The 17,654-nt window shown below is 28.4% G+C and overlaps 2 protein-coding genes across 2 annotated transcripts; one reads left to right on the top strand and one right to left on the bottom strand.

Annotated features, from left to right (window-relative positions):
- Positions 1 to 1,669: 1,669 nt before the first annotated feature.
- LOC111029992 (importin subunit alpha-4) lies at positions 1,670 to 11,326 on the top strand. The gene is made up of 11 exons (XM_022309272.1): positions 1,670 to 2,294; positions 5,533 to 5,632; positions 5,694 to 5,898; positions 7,908 to 8,068; positions 8,141 to 8,367; positions 8,439 to 8,564; positions 8,642 to 8,776; positions 10,312 to 10,416; positions 10,485 to 10,719; positions 10,796 to 10,884; positions 10,941 to 11,326. The coding sequence occupies exons 1-11, from the start codon at positions 2,229 to 2,231 to the stop codon at positions 11,016 to 11,018; spliced, it is 1,527 nt and encodes a 508-aa protein (XP_022164964.1). The 5' UTR covers positions 1,670 to 2,228; the 3' UTR covers positions 11,019 to 11,326.
- Positions 11,327 to 11,845: 519 nt separating this feature from the next.
- LOC111029994 lies at positions 11,846 to 16,910 on the bottom strand. Its single transcript, XM_022309275.1, has 4 exons — positions 16,804 to 16,910; positions 16,110 to 16,185; positions 14,345 to 14,541; positions 11,846 to 13,125 (listed from the first exon to the last, which is right to left on the bottom strand). The coding sequence occupies exons 2-4, from the start codon at positions 16,179 to 16,181 to the stop codon at positions 12,912 to 12,914; spliced, it is 483 nt and encodes a 160-aa protein (XP_022164967.1). The 5' UTR covers positions 16,182 to 16,185; positions 16,804 to 16,910; the 3' UTR covers positions 11,846 to 12,911.
- Positions 16,911 to 17,654: the final 744 nt, after the last annotated feature.

Genomic DNA, 17,654 nt, shown 5'->3' with positions numbered 1-17,654 from the left:
ATATTGCCTAATAAATTGTACATAATACAAAAATATAGTATTAATATTCTGTAGAAAATAGTAAAATATATTATGAATATTTTGTTCACAATATTACAATAGTAAAATATAATACTATTGATGGGTTAATAGGATAACAACTATGTATAAGTATAGACAGTATAGTTTCGTGCGTAAAATACTAAAATGTAACGTTCTTAATTCATAGAAGTACATATTTTACTTGTTTTTTATTTTATTGTTGTGTGTTGTTTGATAATTTTGTAATATTTACTTCTACTTCTTATCGAGCAGTTTTAATATCGGCCTATATTTTTCATCAATTTTGACTCGGTTACTCAGTTATAGAGCACCTAATAGAAAATAAGTAAATCATTAAATTGTGAACTTAGGATAAATTATTAAATTACATAATCAACACATTGAATCTGAAGTTGTTTCCTGAAAAAATTAAAGAAGGATAAAGGATGCAACCTATGGTTATTAAAACTTTGGTACCTATTTTTAAGTTTTTACATTTTTTGATAATGAAATGGCAAGGGCCGAGTAAAATTTAAATTTTCCGGCCAAATAGTTGTTCCAGTCCGCCCCTGATTATTATATCGGCATCTATCCTTCACGCTGTGGATTTATTATCTAATTTAATGGGTAATGATTGATATGCCAAAGCTACGTATCCATACATACAGACTACAGTCGATATTCGAGTATGGTCATGGTGATTGGTATTATTTTATTTAAATATGAGTTGGGCCGAGCACGGGATCTCTCAGTTGCGAAGTGCAACTATTGACAATCATACAGAATGATATACGTCTTGGTCCACGGCAAATGGTTGCAATAAATAATTATTACGGATATTGAGGTAGGTATCTATAATAATACACTATATAAGTGTTGTTGTCATATAGAAATCTCTGATGTACTGCTATACTGATGTGTGGTACGGTGTTCACAGTCGCGGACTAAGATAATAAGATATAAGTTGGATAGAAATATATTGCCAATGGCCATAGTTGCCGGGCTTTAGATCAATAAAATATAATATGCAGAAATAAATATTTTATAAATCATAATAATATTTCAAATTGTCAATGCATAAAGATAAACGAAATAATATTCATCAATAAACTAATTGTATACTATAAACGCATTTATGTTTATTGCCAATGCCCAATGTTCATTGACGATGATGATAAATGATAATAATAATAATAATAATAATAATAATAATAATAGTAATCATAATAATAACGATAATATTCAAAAGAAAAGAGAGTGGAAAAAAATAACGGCGGGCGGCGGCCCACGGCTTCTTCAAAAGCCCCTCTTCCAACGACCTATGATCATCGCCGTCATCGGCTACGACGACCGCCGCGCTACGCGCTCAGCGCTGACGCCGACAACGGTGAACCGCCGTCATCAGCTGTTCAACGGAATGCCATCTGTCCCTGAGTAGGGCCGTGGTGCGGGGAGTTTTCGGTGGCGCGCGGCCCACTCCTCACCTTTCCACATCTGCCGACGACGCGCAGACAAATCCGTATCCGCGTCACGAAACTCTCGTACACAACTTCAACGTAATGTAATAACATTATACGCGAACCCGCGCGCATATACATTGTATTATATATATATATATATATATATACATATGCGTGTGTTGTGATTTTTCTTCTTCTTTTATTTCGTTTTTTGCGCTCTTTTTCTTTTTTTTTCTCGTCCCCTATTCCGCCGGACCGGAGAGACATGCGGATCGCATAGTCGTTTCACCACGATAGAGTATTGTTTTTTTTTTTTTTTTTACAACCGCATCGCCAGCAATACTGTCCGCGCCACCCGACGACGACAATTAATACACAACGATACCTGTAGTAGTTGTTGTAATAATAATAATTATTATTATTATTTGATATTATCTCGCGACGCCTGCCGCTGCAGCCGTGTTGTTCGACACACGCAGACGTCCTCCGAACGGTTCGCTCCCGAGTCTCGCACCACAGTACAACAGCATCATCTGATCGTCGCCGTCGTCATCGTTATTTGTTAGATTAATACTATAACAACGGTCCTCTGTCGGTCGTCGTACGGCCAATCGTTTCGCCGTATAAACAACACACAACTGTAGTGTTATCACCGCCGCCGTCGATACCGTTTTTTTAGCAGTCGCCGTAAATTGTCTTAGCACATTATTCGATCACGCCCGGCTCCTTACAAGATATACGACCAACATGTCCGACGATAAAGTAATTGGTCACCGGCTACAGAGTTTCAAGCATAGAGGCAAAACCGAAATTGTAAGTACACTGTTCGATGCCTGCAGCAAATAACTGCAGTTGTTACTAAATTCTTAAAATTGTTCAGTAGATGCAAATTATAGTTTGAATTACAATTATTGTTCTGATATTTCTTTCTGGTCTTGAACAACCTATTATTTCTTTTCAAAACATGGGTATACACCAACTTTGCTGTTCTTGATTGTATCTAAGAATTTAGTCCTTCAAAAACATCAATTTTGTTGAGTGGTTGCATATTATGTAGAATGTAGAAACTATGTTAATTGTTAAATGTGTTAAAATATGGTGTTCCACAATTTGTGTATGTAAGTAGTAAGCTGGTCCAGACGGACACACTTTATACAGCTTATTCAGGTTTGACATTTATTGCCTCTGCTACTATGGCTATGAACTAGTGGTAGATTTTGGTAAGTGTATATTTACCACCTGCCTACGATTAAGTTTACGCTACCGGTTATTGGCTACAAATTTGTAGAAATGAAATATATTACAAGTCTATATTCTACTCTTTCCTGTTTTATCTTTTAGATAGAAACCATTTTATAGCTTACAGCCTAAAACATTTCTAGAATCTAAGGAAATGTATTTAAATAGACTTGGTATCTAAAAATTTAGTAGAATGCATCTTGGGACTTTTTTGCAGAAATCACCATGTAAAATGCTACTTTTGTTGTGATGAAATTAAATAATTATCTGACACTAATTGGTGTAATTTGCATCATGTATTTCAATATACTGCAACTCGGTCAACATCATAATTAAATAACCGTCTTTAGTTGTTTTATTTTTTAGCTTTCTCTATAAATATTGTTTTATATTCCTGCAAATTGTTTCTCGATTATTCTATTTGTATCCAATTAGCACAATACAAAAATTTTGATTTTTTTTGCGTATGTAGGTATACGAATACGATCACTAATTGATCAGTGTTCTTAAAATATAATTAGGTAGTAGGTACCTCAACATTGGTAAAACTTAAACTATACCTGTTTGTAAATAAGAATTAAAAATTAAAGATATTGTAGAATCTTTACCCAACAAAACTGAAATTAAGCATGTCTCATCAAAATATTTACCTACCTAAAAATTTCTTTTTAAAAAAACACCTTTACACATTCCAAGCTTATGGTTCACTGACTGGTTTTATTGTTATAACACCTATGAACAAAATTTTAGAGGATATTAAAACCTGGTTCTGTAAGAAGCCCGGTTCCTAAAGTTGTAAGTCCTAAAAATGACTAAAAAAGTATAAAACAGGTATTATTAAACATGAAATTCTGCAAAGTTTTAAAGATAACATCAAAAATCAAACTTCTTACAAAACCAGATTTGAATTAAAATAAAATAAAATATTTGAAATAGTTTTGTTTATAGATGTTTTTTTAATAAAACGTGCAAAGTATGTCTTACCTACAAGAAAATTACAAAAAATTACGGTCGACTAGTGCTACAACACAACAATGCTATCCCTTGAGCGTTGTATGTGAACATGTTTCCATGAGACAACCTCTTTATTTGATAAATTGTTTTTTGTACTTAGGTACCTATATAAATTATTGAGTTGGTTGTAATATTATTGGCTATTATATTTTTACTTTAACCATGTATTGTTAATAATATTATTCTGGTAAATCTACGTTTTCAAATAATTACAAATAGTTGATTTTGATATGTTGATATATGGGTATAAAATTATAAAATATACTTTTCATGTATTTACTGGTTCTAAAGATTCTTTAAAATACATTTAAATATATACCAAATAAATAAAACAACTGAAAAACATACAAATTTGAAATACAACAAATGATCCACAAACCAGTGTACCTCTATTGTATATAAAAAAAATTGATTTGAACATTTTTAGAATTACCTATACTTTCTCTAGCGAGAGAACACGTTATAGCCTGATGAAAATTGTTTTTTCTGCACTGAATCAGTGTGTTCTCTAGACAAATTATAGGTAAAAAACTGAATATTGTTTACTGCATTACTAAGATCTAATTGAAAAACAATTATATGACAAATATTTTCCTTTCAATTAATTATTCTTATATTTGCCCTTGCATCATTAACATTGAAGTATAATTAAAATAAAACAATTAAACAATTTTTTTTTTATTACCATTGCGATAACATGAAAACTTTAAAAAAAAATTGAAACCTAATGGCTTCTTATAAGGAAATAGTACACATTAATTGGACAGGAATTGTGGGCACAATATAAATATCTTATAAACCAGTGATTTCAAAGGTTAGTTCGTAATAGGTTAAAATAATCATCTGTTAAAATCAACATTTGATAACAGTGTTATCATTTTTCTTTTGTTTATTAAACAGACCATTAAAGTGAATATTAGATACCTATCTATATAATTAAAGGTTTTAGTACAGTGTTCCATTAACAACCATTAAACATTTAATGATACTATATGAGCTAATCATCTCTTTACATGATTTAGTGGTAATGATAGATCCATTTAATTTGAGTGTATCATTAAATTATTATATTTGTCTGCCACTTATCATACGTATGGTATTTATGAATTATTTTCTACATAAAATACCACTTAGTGTTAGTTAAGTTAGGTACAATTCCTCCAAATGTATCTATTAAATTACTTAGTAATTGTTTTGAGTATGGTTATACCCAAAAGAAAAAGCAATGTACAATCATTCCATTTCGTGGGTAATAATTTGCATTTGTATTATTTAAAATTTTTTGAAAAACCAAAGGTTTTATAAGTAAGTTCCTGTGAATTAAAAATATCTAGCTAATATCTCTGTAAATGTTAGAACATATTATTAAACCATTTTAATCAAAGATACAACAGGTGCCTATATTTTTTTTTGAAATTAAAATGGATTAATAGATTAAATTTGAAATTCAGATGTTTAAAATGTGAATTAAACAAAGTTTGAAATTAAGTTCTAGAAGACTGAAGTTTAACCCATCTTTAGTAATAATAAATATTATTAGTATGAATTTTTTTGACAATGACACAATACATTATGACAGATCCAATATGGAACTAATGCAAAAAGTGAAGCACATTTTTCTGTTAAAATATTGTAATAAGTCAGTCATTGCGATTTTTATTGAAATAAATTATACCTAATTTACCTAATAAGAACCTATAACTAATGAAGATGAAAAAATCCTCTATATTAATGTATTTCAAATTAAATGTATCTATTAAAACTATCTATGTATTACAACTATTACTCTAAATTATAGGAAAGGCGAAGAATTAGAAGTGAGGCAACCGTTGGGCTAAGAAAAAACAAGCAAGAACAAGAGTTAATGAAACGTAGAAATGTTGGTGAAGTAATGAATGGTAAATAATTTAATTAATATTGCATTCCAATAATGTGTTAAGTACTTTTATTAAATTGCAGATGATATAGACTTGGAAAAACCTTTAACTGAACATGATCTACGCGCTTTAGTTGAAGAAGCTGGTAGTACTATTCCAGATGTACAACTTAAAGCCATACAGTCTGCAAGGAAATTGCTTTCATCTGATCGCAATCCACCAATAGATGAGCTTATAAACAGTGAAATACTTCCTATTTTGGTTCGTTGTTTAGACGAGCATAATAAGTAAGCAGATTGGTTTTGCATTTGTAATCTTTAGACTGCTGATCATATAAAAAAAAAACTCCATTTTATGTATCCAAATAAGTAGCATTAAAGCCTAAAATGAGCATAGAGAATGTTAAGATATGCATAAAAAAGACACTTGGTCATTTGATTTTGATTTATGTATTTATGTTTATTCAAAAATACTTAAGGTATAAATTAGTAACTACCAACCATTATTAGTTATTAAAATTATATTTTATTGTATAAAATTGATAATAATTTAAAAGAAGTAATATTTCTTAAATATGACCTGTACTATAGCTCTCATACCATCATATATCTGGTGTTTGTTAGAATTGTGAACTTGGTAGCATTTGAATTGAGTCACAATACCAAAAAACATAGATAATAATTGTTTCATAAGAAAAAAATAATGTGTATAACAATTGAGTTTCCCATTCTAGAGGTGTTGGGCCAAATTTAAGGTAGGAACATTGAATCAATACTAATATAACTGTCCAGTAAATAATCTAAAAATGTATCTATGTATTATAATTATCTGATAGTTTAAAATGTTCCTAACTATGAGCTTTCATTTTTATATGATTTGGATCACAGTTAATTTTGAACCTTATGCCACTTTTTTTTACCTAAATGAATCGACATTCTTTATGGATAGTAGTTGGCCTAATTATTTTGAGGACACTCCCCCGCATGCTGTGTTTCTGTTTTACAAACGCATAATATAGCAAACTGTATGTTCTGAATGTTCAAGTTAACTCTGTTATGTTTAATCTAAAAGTGAATTGACCTATTATCAAGTTTAGAACTAAGAATACTCCCTAGTTAAAAATTTAAAAATACTTGTTACTCTATTTAAAATTTAAGTGTACAAAGAAATCTATGGGATTCACAAGAAAACCTTCTTACTTATAAATGTAATAATAATAAGTCAATTTGCTTCAACATTAATCATAACAGAGTTAAATGGATTCGGAATGTACATGTTATACGTTTATAAGATGGAGACAATGTATGCGGGTACAGTGTCTTCTGAACTGCTGAATGTGTCATCATTTTAAAATCAACATAAACCATAGTCGGTAATAGGTATAAATGTATTTGTTTAGATTCTTTAATTAAAAATTCAAATGCATGTTTGTATGAACTTTTAAATTTATTAAATAGTAAAAATAAAGCATATGACACATATGTATTTGTATTGTTGATTCCATAAATTGTAAAAACTGTAAAAATTCTGTTAAGTTTCATACAAGCTCCTACATAAATACAATCTAGTTAACTCAAACATGTCTAGTTGATGATACACAACAAAAATAAAATATTATTTTAACTTCAATAACCATTAAAAATAGTTCATTCTTGTTTGTCTTAGTTTATCTAACTCTCAGTTTTAAAAATATTATGGACGTTATTAGTGTAGGTAGATTAGTGTGGTAATAAAGACGACTTGGGATATGTATGATAGTTGCATGTAACTGGTTCTTGTGATGAAAGCCTCAGCAATACTTAAGATGTTTAGTCAACATTTTTGATAAGTAATCAAATGATCTGTGTTATTTTTTCTGAAATATGTCAAGTTTTCCAGTAGCTGCTATCAAGGATTAATTCATAACTAGCAACAAATAATATATTATTAGCAAATTCCTTGTCTTAGACTTGTAATCATTGAGTTATATTTTTGAAAAATGTTGTAAAAACCAGCGCTTTAAATTAATTTTTATCCGTTGCTTTGGGTTTTTAAGAATGTGCCTGAGTTACGTCCCCATTTATAATAAATATACACATCATCAAAACAGTCTAGTTCGGGATTTAATTTCCTGTTGGCTTTAAACATTAAAGACCAGCAACTGATGAAAACATTTTCCAATTTTAGATTTATTTTTAAAACCAAACACACATTTTAAACCTTAACTAAATCATGTAATAATTAAAATATTATTTTGTAATAGTGTAAAAATAAATTTTTATTTGATTCATATAATTTGTTTGTAACTGTTGTTTAGCCCAACATTACAATTTGAAGCAGCGTGGGCACTAACCAATATTGCTAGTGGTACATCTATGCAAACTCAGGCAGTTGTCTCAGCAGGAGCTGTTCCATTGTTTTTAAATTTATTAAATTCATCCAATCAGACAGTTTGTGAACAAGCAGTTTGGGCATTAGGTATTAAACTATTGTTATTTATTCATTTTTTCTTAGCTAAATCTAATATAAATATATGTCATATAATTTTAGGAAATATTATTGGTGATGGTCCGCAATTACGTGACTATGTTATAAGTTTGAGTGTTGTGCCAAGATTACTTCTCTTTATCAACCCGGCTATACCAATAACATTTATGCGAAATGTCACATGGGTTATAGTTAACTTGTGCCGAAACAAAGATCCACCACCAGCACAACATGTTATAGATGAACTTCTTCCTGCTCTTAATTATTTGATTAATAATAAAGATATTAATGTAATTATAGTTCACTTTTAAAATTATTTTCACTAATATGACACTTAATTATTAATTAATTTTTTTTTAAGATTCTTGTTGATACTGTTTGGGCAATCAGCTATTTGACAGATGGAGGAAACGATCAAATTCAGAGAGTTATTGATAGTGGTATAGTACCTAATCTAATACCTCTACTGTCACACAAAGAAGTGAAGGTTTGTATAATTACATGTTAATTTTGAGCTAGACTTGAATGAGAAAATTGTTATATGTTTGAAAAAAAAATGTTTAGGTACAAACAGCAGCTTTACGTGCAATAGGAAATATTGTTACTGGAACTGATGAACAAACACAAATAGTTCTTGATGCTGGTGCATTATGTCATTTTCCAGCTTTACTTTCTCATACAAAAGAAAAAATATGCAAGGTATATACTTAAGTATTCTTTGTTATTAGTAGTTTGGAAAAACTGTTTGTTTCTCTTTTTATATCTCATAAATAAAAAAAGATTATGTGCTGTACCAATAATCATGAATTTAGAAGGAAATAGCTTTGTAATTGAAAAAAAGATGAACACAGAAATTCAAAATCTTTAAGTGTTTTGTTTATTGAAACCACAAATATTTTCTTGGTGTGAAAAAACTAAAAATAACATTCTGGGTGATGTGAAGGTGCGTGCTTTAAGTCTGGGTAATCACCCATGGGTATGTTAATTTTAGTGCGTTTTTGTTGTGCCTATGACGTGTAATTGTACAGTATATATAATATGCAGTATGTCTCCCTCGGTTATTATTGAGATTATAAACCCTTGTATTAATATGTAGAATCACAAGCCCACTCTGTAATTTGATGTAAATTTCTTTCTGTTTAATTAATATTATATACAGTGAGTTCCGCTTAATGTGATCACTGGTTTATAGAATCAACCGTTTATTAGAATCAAAAATGAAAATCCCAAACCAAATTGTATGTTACTAATGTTAAATTGACCTTTTATTAGAATCATTGAGTACCGGATAATTAAATCACTTTTATGAATAATCTTAAAGTTTGTATGGTATTTCAAACTGATTAATTTATAAAACCTATTTTATTTTTGAACTTATTAGTATGACAATATATCGTTGTACGTTATTATGTTATTCAATTATCTTTGTGCCTCGTGAACTTGTGTCATTTACTATGTATGTCACATTAAATATGTAATTGTACAAAAATATTGAATCATGAAAAAAATGCTGTAAATGTTTTATAGAATCAACCCGATTAATAGAATCTAAGTGACCAGCACCAAAGTGATCACATTAAGCGGAACCCACTGTATTTGTATATTATACCCTAGTTATAACTTATAAAATGTGGTAGTGGCAATGCTATGATTTTTGAAATTTTTTGTTCTTTTGTTAATTATAAACATATTAAATGTTTTGCATAATACATACAAACTATAACTCTTATTTTAATTAATTAATATGTATACATTATGATAGTATATGGGGTAAATAGGTAAATAATAGATTATTAAATTATTTTTGTATTTAAACATACTTAAATATCGTTATTTAGTTATTATTACAGTAAACTTAATAAATGTTATCAAGGCATAAGAGAAACTTTCCAAGCTATTGATATTCTGTAGTACAATTGACTATAGGGGTCATAAATACAACGTTCATGTTCATTCCCATATTATAATTACAAATGGCTTATCCATTATTTAATGTCTATGGCTTTATCGAACCCGAGTGGTAATAAATAGCCAATTTTGTAAACAAAAATTATGCATTGATAAGTTGGAAAACAAACAACCGACTTGTGGTGGGGAGGGGGGCAGGGTAGTTACCCCTATACCGCTCCCCCTTTATATATGCTATTGACATGTGGCATCATAAGCCTAGGTTGAAGTTATATTTTAAATTGTTTGAAATATCAGAGCATTAATAAGCAACATTTTTTTTGTAGGAAGCTGTTTGGTTCCTCTCAAATGTTACTGCTGGAAATCAAGTTCAAGTACAAGCTGTCATAGACGCTGGTCTAATACCAAAAATTATAACGCATCTATCAAAGGTAAAAAAAAGTTTCTAATATAATCTTGTTTATTTTATATTATACATTGTATTTTTCAATAATTGTAGAGTGAATTCCAAACACAAAAAGAAGCAGCTTGGGCAATTACTAATTTAACTATCAGTGGAAATAGTCAACAAGTAGATTGTGTTATAAGTGCAGGTGTTGTTGCTCCCCTTTGTGCTCTGTTGTCTTGTCAAGATAGTCAAGTTATTCAAGTTGTTTTAGACGGCTTGCAAAATATGCTTAAAATTGCTGGTCCTGATGTTGACGCCTTAGCTAATTTGATTGAAGAATGTGAAGGTAACTTCTTATTTTTACATTTCATTGCTTATAAGTTAATTATTAATTTTAATGTATTATTTTTTAATTTTAACAGGCCTTGATAAAATTGAACAACTTCAAAATCATGAAAGTGTTGAAATTTACAAAGTTGCATTTGATATCATTGAGAGATATTTCTCAGAGGTAATATATTATGTTCCATGTATTGATAATTTTTACACTTTTTTATTTTATTTTAGGAATCGGCTTCACCTACCCAACCTCCGTCATGCTTCGAATTCAATCCGGCTACTACAAACACTCAGTTTAAATTTTAGTTTTTTTTTTTTTAACAATTATTATTTTTTTTATACGTAATATTGAGTTAGCGCGACTACTTGGAACGATAAAATATTATACCTGTGATTTTTATAATCATTCGCGTTGCTTTAAATTCAATTTTGAATCAATTCATACTAATTCAATTTAAAATTATTTTTCCAAATCCACTTTCAAATTGATAGTGAATCAATTTGGTAATTAAATCTTGGCCAAAACTGAAAGAAGAAGAAGGGAGAAATTGAGCTTTTATTGGAAATAAAATGTTAAACATATTAGCAAATATATAAAAATATTTTTTTCAATATTAAATTGTATGCATTGTATGGTTAATGAATTATTAATCAAAATTTGTTGATACAATTAACGTTGGCCATTTTATTCTAGTTTTGAGTATTTCATGCATCTAGATAGATCAGTTTATTTTCATAGTAAAATATGTTTGATGTTCTTTTGGCTCCAATGAAGCTAATAATAAATTTAAAATAAATTCTGTTGGCATTTTACAATTCATTTGAAATGTTATACATTTTAAAGCATTTTTACTCCACTTATTAAATCTAAGTTAATTTATTTGATTAATTACTTGACATAAAATTATTGTCAAATTTAAATATTAGAGTATGATTAACTGTGAAACCATGTACCATGAAATATTATTTTTATTTAATATTATTTAGTCCAATTGGATGAGGTTTCATGTTTAGAAATAAAAATAAAATCCCTGATAATCCTTTGTAAAATATTTTACTACATTGAGAACAATGCATTTGGTATGTATTAATTCTTTTATTTTAACTGTATTGACATTTTAACATTTTAATTACAATTTCCACCGAGTGTGCATCTAATAGTAAAATCTCATATTGGTGGAAAACTAAATGTACCATAATTAATATAACATCTGGTTTCAATATCTTATACTCTAAAATAATAAATATCAATTATAACTGTTTAACATGTTAAACTCAATTAATTTTTCTATGAACTCAGAAATGTTTTATTTATGATCTTTGAGTGCTTTTAATTTCAATGATATTGGCCATCCAAAAGTTGCAGACTTGTTTGCTACTTTAAATGATAATGTTCTTTTTATATATACATATTTTATTATGTTCAGCTCAATTTCACCCTTTTTTATTGTAAATCTAATATGTTATATCCGTGATAATTTTTGAATGTATTTAGTATTGTTATTATATCTACGTATTATAGAATTTTTTTCATTAAAACATAATTTTACTTCCAGGTCACAATTAATTAATGTAATTCAAAATGTTAAATATAATATTACCAAGCCTATCATTTCTATGCAAATTCGTTAAGTGATAAAAGTTAAAAGTGCTTTGTTTTCACATTTACAATTTTCTGTAAATAAAAAAATACCATGACAATATTGTACGTTGAACTATACTAGTTTACTTATTATAATAATATGAATTTAACGTGCTATGTGTAATAACTTAAAGACATCTTGTACATTGACAATTATTAGGCTGAAGTATTCTTTTTGTTTTTCCTTCGACCATTGAAACTTTGCTCCCAGATGGAAACTTTATGACAAGATCTAATGAACCTTCATTTATTTCAATGTAATTTAAATAATTATTTGTTTCAATCATTATGTTATTATTGATGTTTAACTTGTTATCATTTTTTTTCGAGACTTTACGTTTTTTCTCACACTCTGTAGACTTCTTCAATATTAATTGATGTTTCGTGTTTTTAACACCCTGTAACAAAATTAAATTATTTACATTTAAAAATATTTTTATATTCAGTTAGAACAAATTGAAATTCACCCCATCATTATGGATGGATAGGCTTCGTAACTTTTTCGATAATTTCTTTTTTGGTGGATCCCATGGTATTCTTTCCTCTGGTATATTCGTCTAATTATGAATATAATACAATGTTATAATTAACTTATGTATTGAGATTCTGCATAAAACTATTTTTACCTTGGAAATTGATAAATTTGGATTACATGCAATGCACCTTTCATTTTTTACTTCAGTTTGTACTTTACCGGACTCAGATGATTCTTCAATATCAACAGTTAGTTTATTATTACATTTTGTAAATAAATTTACTCTATGAAAAAACCTAATGAATAAATAAAACTAATTATTATATGCATGTGTATGTAATTGTATTGAACAGTAAAGAATGTTAACTTATTATTTGCAATATGTTACTGTTCTTTGTTTAATTGAGCACTGTTTTGTTCAATCTCAAACATTTTTTTTACCAGTTATTATTCACTTTTAAATAGACATGATAGGTCAGATTAACTATTTTGATATTATGTATGTCTTCATGAATAACTATTTTACCTCATCATGATTTTATGTTCTCTACTGTATAGGAAATAAGATAATTTAAAATGAGATGTGATCATTCTTATCTATTTTGTCATGGCTAAATTACTAATTTTACTTTAAGATAATCTTTTTCCTGGGAACTCAAAACTTGTATGTTGTAAATAATATTGAATGTAAAATATCTCTGATTGATATAAAATATGTACCTAAATCTATATGTTTAAAATATATAGCATCATTATACATTTATACTATACAGTATCAACAAAATAGTCAAATAAGTACCTTATTTAGTATCTAATGTAATGTTTCTATTGAATTATTCTCAGTTGATACAAATATACAATTTTAAATGCAATTGAAGTATTTCCTTCATTTTAAATAGGTAAGTAAAATAAATTATGGAAAGTGAATAACGTTCGGTGTACATTCTAGAGAGTTATTGTAATGAATGTGTTGAATTTGAATTCAATAATCTTAGTGTACAAAAACTGATTTTTAGCGAAGACCGTCTGTCAGCTTATAATATTACTAAATACATTTTGTATTTAAAGTTATTTATTTTACCATTAGGCATTAGTGCTACAATTGGTTCAATTAATTTTTACCGAAAAAATTTCATTGGGTGTATACCGTATACAATACAACGAAATAACAATTCGTTCTCAAAAATATTATTGACATTAATTTGAAAGAAACTAATATTAATCGAAAATTGTATAGTTATGTCTGTAAATAGTTAGTCATGAGTTAAAATATTTTTTAAATCGTATGGTATATTATAGAATTCTTATATTATAAGAATTATATAAACATTCAGTGAATATTTCATGCATCTATTTTAAGTTTTTTTAGGGTGACACCAAAATCTGAAATTGATTTTGCTTAAAAATTTCTGTTTTCATTAATTTTTCTTTATGCTCGTTTTCACTTCGAGCTACATATTTTTGGAATGGATTTTTTTTATGCTGAACAGTTACGTAATAAATCAACGTGCTTACTTTGGTTGTTCGTAGTCCCAACGGTTATCCACACGTCTGGTGTTCATTATTTCGCTCAAGTGTCGCCACAAAATACCATTGTTCATTAATATCTGCGTACACCTCTCTCGTTCCTTTTGGTATTTCTTTGTTTTCAGCACTATGTGCTGCCATTCTTGCGGTGGTGTTGTATCCACCCGCGCGGTGGCTGACTTGAGCTGAAATATTCACGAAACGCATAAAAGAAAATAATTTAAAAGGTTTACCAAAATGTACCTAATTGACCAATTATGTCCCAATTCCCACTAAATCATGTTTAAGGGCCCATTAGCCGTCTAGGTAGGTAGATAGGTAGATATTGACTAATGATTCATATTGATATTTAAAGTTAAGTGATTGACGATTACTTAAAAAAAACCGGGGCCTTATTGGCTCAACTGCATAGGTAAGTTGTAAGTAACTAGGTATACTAATATACCTGACCTAACCCAACATAAGGTACCTATAAATTATTATATAATAATATAATACCTATACAATAAAAAATGAACATCAATATTGTATTGTCGTAGGCGTAAAGTAGCATGATGAATTTATATGGTGGGTAGGGGGGCTGTAGCCTCTTTAGGGATCCGTGGTGGATTAACTCCCCAAATGTCTTAACTAAGTCTCTGGACTGTACTTACATATTTAATTGCTATTTCCACAATTATCCATAGATTTATTCCAATCTTAACATTTTTTTTTTCCTATAATATTATATGGAATTAAATATAAATAAAATAATTTTTAGTTAATATTAAAATTATAAATCTTGTGTGCCTAGGTATTATATAATTTTATGAAGATTTATTGAATATCAATAAATATTTAATTTTTAACTGTCCATCAAATGTATGTAGTTTTGAATCATCGACATTACAAATTTTTTTTTAACAATAGACAAAATGTAAGTGGTATTAAATGGCGTAAAATGTGATGTATGAACGACGTCCTATGAAAAATGTTCTATTTTCTATAGAACTAAAGAATACTTTTTTCCCCGTTTTTCTTATAGAATATCATCAACAATGTTGAAAAATTATTTTCGATGATGTTAAAATAGTCAGTTCTTTTATAGGTTTATTTCTAAATACAGTTTAATAATAGTTTATTATTTGTTAAGTACTTAACATCTATGCCGTACCTATTATATATCTTTACTTGGTACACGTCTATATTTACTTACAAAATTGTACATTGATTTAATAATACATTGTATCATTTTCATTATAGAAAATTAGTTTTGTAGTTCAAAATCGAAAAGTGTAGGTATTTGTATTTCAAATTGTAACTTATTATAATATGGTATTCATGCATCAGTTTAGCCTAATATACAAGGAATGTCAAACATAAAATATTAACTGGGCCAAATATATTGAATAGGTAGCTTACTTTGAAAATAGCCCCACATAAAAAAAATATGTAAAAAAAAAAAATTGTATACATATTTTTAATTCTATTCATTACTTACAATACTATATAATACTTATTCAACTACAGTTTAACAGAATATAAGACAGAAAAGTAACATGATCAATTGTGTAGTGTATACCTTTCACTCACATAATTGTGACACAAGAGGAAAATTGTATAGGTACCTTTTTTTTATGGATTTTTTTTCAATTTATAATTATTCAATATACCTAATTTATAATAATTGTTATCAGTGGGCCGTACAAAAATGAGCCAGGAGCCGGGTGTTTGACATGCCTGGGTTATACTTATACTGTTTAGGGGTACTCACTTTAACTTTGTGCTGATGATATAATCTTTGCTGAAAAGGCTTCACGAATAATTCTTCTTTACGAGTCAACATTTTTCTAAAAAAAAAAATGTGTTTTTTTTTTAATATAGGTATATTAATAAAGTATGGGTATTGATTGAGCTATAATATTAAAAATATCATAATTCTACAGAATTTAAATAATAGAGTCTGTTAAAGTTTATCCTACATCCATGGCATTATTATTGCCTTTATAATAATAGGTGCTAACTTATATGAATATCACTTAGTATGAGTGAATGCCTAGGGATCTAATATCTATATATAATTATTTAATAATAGTAATAAACTAATAACTTTACAGGTACCTACACCCAATAATGTATATGTTAGAAAATAAATACGACGCAGTACCACAATAATTATAATATACAGAGATTGGGTGTACTTTTTAATTTGTTTAAAGAAACCGATTGAAATGCATTTAATCGGAGTAAAAAAGTGTCTACTAGCGTCATTAAAATATTAATTATTATGTTATAATATTATCATAGATTAACACACATGTGTTAATTGTACAATTCTCAAAACGTGTAGACATGTGAGTAAGTTGAATATACCTAATGCGCTACTCCGATTACCGGTCTCGAATATTGCAATACAATTATTATACGCAGATATAGGTAATGGAAATAGTGACAATGATGAAAAGTACCTATTGATGTATGTAGAGGTAGAACCCACCTGGCTGACTGCAGTATACGAGTTCACAGTAGGCAATGCAGATTCACTCCCTGCTTTATTGCTAAATAAAATACCAGAGGCGTTTGTTGGTAGGTAACAACTATTTCGTAAACGTGTCGTAGTTTAGTCGATGTCCCTATGGTAACGCGGTACATACTATTATACATACCTAAATATATATGTACAATCATAATAAAAGTTTATTGCGTATGTATAATGAACTCATATAGTTATATGTATACAATATAAGTTATATACATATACAGCGTAGTATGTTTTAAGAAATAATAATACCTAGAAAAAAGGAATTTTATTTTGTCGTAATGTTTATATTTATTTGGATCTTGAAAATGGGTGATCTGGTGTACTTACACACAGAGAAGGAGGGTTGTTCAACCCCCTCACAAGGTATTTTTCTCTCATTACGTAATTACGTAACAATTAATAAAATACATTAAAATTTTTTTTTATAAATTTATAATGCATAAGAAATCCTAATCTGAACATCTGGTGAAAATTTTAAATACCCACCTATCTAAGGTAGTTCATTTTTGAGTGACACCAAAAAATTTAATAGATTTTGTTAAATACAGGATTCGCTTATAAAAATGTACATTTTTCCTTTATTTTGAAGAAAAGTAGCTAAGTTTTTTGCCAATTTTAACTCTGAAGAGTACCATAGTACCAGAGTACACATTTTATACCAGAAACCACTGCAACAGTTAAAAATCAAACCAATTGTTTTGCTACAGGTCATTCTTAGATCTTGAATACAAAGTTCAACAATACCACTCATTTAAAATGTCAAAGCGATAATAATGA

The sequence above is a fragment of the Myzus persicae genome, unplaced genomic scaffold (genome assembly GCF_001856785.1).
Source record: "Myzus persicae strain clone G006 unplaced genomic scaffold, MPER_G0061.0, whole genome shotgun sequence".
Classification (NCBI taxonomy): Eukaryota; Metazoa; Arthropoda; class Insecta; order Hemiptera; family Aphididae; genus Myzus; species Myzus persicae.
Note: the sequence above shows the minus strand (reverse complement) of the source record. Positions and strands in the feature narration are given on the sequence as shown.

Coding starts and splice junctions, on each gene's coding strand:
- LOC111029992 (XM_022309272.1), top strand. CDS start 2,229: ATGTCCGACGATAAAGTAATTGGTCACCGGCTACAGAGTTTCAAGCAT. Junction 8,565..8,641: donor TGTCACACAAAGAAGTGAAG/GTTTGTATAATT, acceptor AAAAATGTTTAG/GTACAAACAGCAGCTTTACG. Junction 10,720..10,795: donor TTTGATTGAAGAATGTGAAG/GTAACTTCTTAT, acceptor TAATTTTAACAG/GCCTTGATAAAATTGAACAA.
- LOC111029994 (XM_022309275.1), bottom strand. CDS start 16,181: ATGTTGACTCGTAAAGAAGAATTATTCGTGAAGCCTTTTCAGCAAAGA. Junction 14,542..16,109: donor ATCATCAGCACAAAGTTAAA/GTGAGTACCCCT, acceptor TGAATATTTCAG/CTCAAGTCAGCCACCGCGCG. Junction 13,126..14,344: donor TGGGACTACGAACAACCAAA/GTAAGCACGTTG, acceptor TTTATTCATTAG/GTTTTTTCATAGAGTAAATT.